Source organism: Pseudozyma flocculosa (genome assembly GCF_000417875.1).
Source record: "Pseudozyma flocculosa PF-1 unplaced genomic scaffold scaffold00006, whole genome shotgun sequence".
In the NCBI taxonomy this organism is placed as follows: Eukaryota; Fungi; Basidiomycota; class Ustilaginomycetes; order Ustilaginales; family Ustilaginaceae; genus Pseudozyma; species Pseudozyma flocculosa.
The window spans coordinates 264,903-269,168 of NW_006920874.1; the positions used below are offsets into that span (position 1 = coordinate 264,903).

Genomic DNA, 4,266 nt, shown 5'->3' on the forward strand with positions numbered 1-4,266 from the left:
GCAAGGACATCTCGTCACCCACTCTGCCTCGTTGTGGCCGTAGTAGCTCGATGGACTGGGCAAAGAGATAGAGGCAAGGCTTAGTTGGACATGCAGCGGTCGCTGTCGAAGCCCGGCAAAGCGGGGTAGACATGGCTTGTTGCTTACTCAAAGATGACGGGCTCGCCGGACGCAGCATCCTCTCCAACGTTTCCGGACCTTCGGCGAACCGAACCCCATGCACGCAGGTTCAAGGTAGATTAGCGCACAGCTGAGCGCAGGTGAAGCCAGACGTCCCCGCAAGCTCACCAGAGATCGCCGTGTAGTACTGCAGGTGATATCTTTCCGTCGAGCGGCTCCAAGAGCAGCGGGTAGACTCTTATCACCACGGTCCGATCGAGAGGCGTCAGCTACGAGTAGCAAGATCATGTTCGTGGGCGTTTGCACTTCGGCCTTACTTTTCTCTCATCTGTCCTTCGAGTGTCGACAGTTCGTGGTCCTCTGACCTTGCGGCGATCCTCTTGATCACCTCGCCGATCCTCCGATCTGCCCAAAAGTCACTCCACTTCTCCGTCCAGGTGTTGTCTTGCTCCTAAAAGGGTCGTCAACGTTGACAAGCTGGGTGAGATCGACAACATACACAGGGCTCGTGAAACCTGGTGGCACCATCGACTTACTGTAGCTCCGCAATGAGTGGGGACATCGAAGCCGAAGAGATTCCGATCATTACCGCCGAATTTGTGCATGTTTGCGAGCCTCTGTCCGAGCAGTCTCTGACCTCGACTGCCGACGCGGCCGTTCATATCAAGATAGTCGGTGACGAGGTATGCCTTTTTGCCGTCCGCGGCCACGCCTGCCGCGTGCACTGCCGGAACCAGGGACTCGGAGCCCCGGGGGCATTGTTCAAGGGCGTCCTTCATCGCTCGTAAGCTCTGGCCCTCGCCGACCACCTGATCGACTGGCGTCGTCAGCTTCGCAAAGAGCAGCCGATTTGAGGGCTGCGCTAGCACTCTACAAGGGCCCGCCGATGAGAAGCTCGAACCGAGCGAGGCGCAATCCTTTTCAAGGATCCGCAGAAGAGCGGGGTCGATGCTGGACATTGCTGCGGACGCTTAAGGTGGAAGCGACAGCGTTGAGCGGCAGAAGGATGACGGAGCTACGTTGCTGTTGGGTGGCGGTACGGTGGGTGGTGGTAGTGGGCGAGCACTGATGGCAAGCCGCGATCGGGCCTAAATCTTTCGACAGCCTCCACATGGTTAGCGGCAAAGATCCAACCAAGTCGGCAGGCCTGCGGTCCCCGACTTCGGTAACCGGAGATGTACTCACAGCTGCGAGCAGGATCCGGTCCAGGAAAATCGCACATCATAGCTAGGCTTTGGCCTGCGATTTCGGAAATCGGAGATGATCTACAGTAGGCCAGTTGCACAGGAGATTATTACACCCCTACAAACCCTGGGTGCCGTAGATCACCTACAGCATCTTTGGCCGTAGGGGTCCCTCACAACGCTTACTGTAGGCCAACCTTCACCCCCCACAGCTGTATGTATTCTACAGGCAATATGAGGCTTGAGTGAGTTGCAACACAGATCGTCCCTGGGGTCAAAGTCAAGCATGCCTCGAGACCTGCAGTCATAGCTAGCGTCAAAGGGCAGGTGGATTTTGGCTGTACGCCAGCCTACGGCCTGAAATCGGGAAATCGGGGGTCATCTACGCTAAAAAATGGCCGTAGACAGCCCTATGGCCAAAATCGGCAATCTCCTGTGCCAATTTGGGGCCGCAGGGGGGCCTACGGCCGGAAATTGGCAGGCATCCTGCGCCAGTTTCCAGCCGTAGGGCCCCCTACAGCCCTCTGCTGCCAAGGACGGCCGCTTTTTGCTTACATCAGCTCAGGGGCCTGCTGATGCGCGCACGCTGGCCACCCAGCCCTTTGCCAATTCCATCCACCCGCCCGTCCACCCATCTCCTGCCCTCCTACCACCACCACCCAACGCCACCTGCCAGCTCACCCGCCAGCCACCCGCCAGCACCCACCAGCACCCACCAGCACCCACCAGCCAGCCGTCAGTCCAGCACAGCGGCCAGGCCCTGCCACTCATAGCTAGCAGCAGGGTCGGGCCGGATTGGGATCGTAGGCAGGCTACGATCGGAAATCGGGCATCGAGCCCTGTCTTTGATTTTCCGATGCGCGGCCTACCTACAATCTAGCTACAATCCAAAATCGTAGCCCACCCACCCACCCTGCCTGCGTGCCTGCCTGCCTTGCTGTCGCCACCTCCGCACAGTCAATTGCGTCAATCATTGGAATCCTCGGAGAGCTCTCTCCGAGGATTCCGATGATTGCGACGCCCGCTCCGCTTCCGCTGCGGAGCTAGCAGGCAAGCCGGCTGGCTGGCAGGCTCGGGCGGGCAAGCTGGCTGGCTTGCAGGCTCGGCGGGTTGGCTGGCTGGCTGGCAGGCCTCGGGCAGGTGGCCGGCTGGCTGGCGCGCGCGGCTGACTAAGCTTGCGCGCGCGCCAAAAAAATGTGGAGGTCAGGCCATGCCGCCACCTGCGTGCGTGCTCACACAGGCTTGCTGGCTGGCGTGCGTGTGTGCTCACACAGGCAGGCAGCCTGCCTGACCGTTTGCCCGCCACGGTATAAAGTCTTGCCCCGCTCCACCGTCGCTCCTTCCCTCCCAACCACTACCATCGGCCCCTCACCCGCCATCGACCCTCACCTGCCATCGACCCTTGCCTGCCATCGGACCCTTCGCCCGCCATCGACCCTTGCCTGCCATCGGACCCTTCGCCCGCCATCGACCCTCGCCCGCCATTGGACCCTTTGCCCGCCGCCGCCACCTGACCGACATCAACCCTGGCCTGCCGCCACCACCCGACCAACGTCAACGTCACCCACCGGCATCAACGTCGCCGACACCACGCGTGTGCTCCGCGCCAACGCCACCAACAATGCCGACTCGCCGCCACAGTCAACGCCAACGCCAACTTGCCGCCATCATTGACGCCAACTTGCCGCCACCATCAACGCTGACTCGCTGCCACCACCACCGCCCAGCCGCCATCGCTCACGCGACCAAGGCTGCTTCTCGCTAATGTGAGTACCAAAGCTGTCCACCCGGGGTCGCCATCTGCCAATCTCGGGCGTCACGCTGACGTCGGTTCTCTGCTGCCTTGTTGCCTCTCTGCAGCATACGTGACACGCGCCACGCGCTTTGCGGACTACCAAGACGTCAGCAGGTGAGTCGTATCCTCTTTTGATTCTAGCGCATCGACAACGCTGCGCCTGGCACAATTCTGACAATGCTCCTTCTCTCCGTCTCACCAGCAGCCGCTGCCACCAAATCAATGCTGACCCCGGCCTGCCCTTGCTGTGAGTCCCCCCCCTGCTGGCGTAGGTGCTGCCGCCGGTTGATGGTGCTAATGACGGCCTCGGTATTTGCCAGTTGTACGCTTGTCTTCAGTTGCATCGTTGTTTGCAGTAGCGTAGATAGCGTATTTTGCAATCAAAGCTAGTGTACGTGATCAATAGATCGTAGCCTGCACTTTGGTTGTAGCCTGGCTACAATGCGAAAATTGTAGGTAGGGCTAGTCTAGCTACAATCTGAAAAAATCGTAGGCAGTATACGACCTGAAATCTGCACAGCTTGTCTGGATCCATAGATCATTTGTGTAGAAAGATCTCCTACGATCTGAAAATTGTAGCCTGGCCACGCCCAGCTACAATATGCCAGATTGTAGGTTGACTCTGCTGCTAGCTATGACTTGCCCAGCCACCCGCCAGCCAGCCGCCGGTCCAGTCCAGCACAGCCGCCAGCCACTTGCACAGCTAGCAGCTGTCAGCCACTTGCCCGGTGCAGCCAGCAGCCACCCGCCAACTCATAGCTAGCAGCGGGGTTGGGCCCGATTTTGGTCGTAGCCAGGCTACGATCTAAAATCGGGGATCGATCCCTATCTTCGATTCTTCCGATGCGTAGCCTACCTACAACTAGCTACGATCCAAAATCCGAAATTGGGCCTACCTACGATCTGAGATCGTAGCCCCACCTGCCTGCCTGCCGGCCTGCCTGCCTGCCACCTCCCAGCCGCGTCTCTGCCGCCTCTGCACCGTCAATCATCGGAATCCTCAGTGATCTGCTCTCCGAGGATTCCGATGATTGACGGCTGCTCCGCTCCCGCTCTGCAGCAAGCAGTCAAGCTGGCTGGCTGGCAGGCAGGCTTGGGCGGGCAAGGTGGCAGGCAGGCTGGCGCGCAAGCCGGCTGGCTGGCAGGCTCGGGGGCCGGCCCGCTGGC

General features: G+C 60.0%; 1 protein-coding gene across 1 annotated transcript in view; it reads right to left on the bottom strand.

Annotated features, from left to right (window-relative positions):
- Window positions 1–1,079, bottom strand: part of PFL1_02221 (uncharacterized protein) — a gene marked incomplete at both ends in the record, with an annotated part of 1,954 nt that extends 875 nt beyond the window's left edge. Inside the window, 5 exons of the mRNA XM_007879734.1 lie at window positions 23–55; window positions 148–198; window positions 289–357; window positions 438–571; window positions 657–1,079. Of these exons, the coding sequence (XP_007877925.1) occupies window positions 23–55; window positions 148–198; window positions 289–357; window positions 438–571; window positions 657–1,079 (710 nt within the window). The remainder of the gene's footprint in view (window positions 1–22; window positions 56–147; window positions 199–288; window positions 358–437; window positions 572–656) is intronic.
- Between the last annotated feature and the right edge of the window lie 3,187 nt (window positions 1,080–4,266).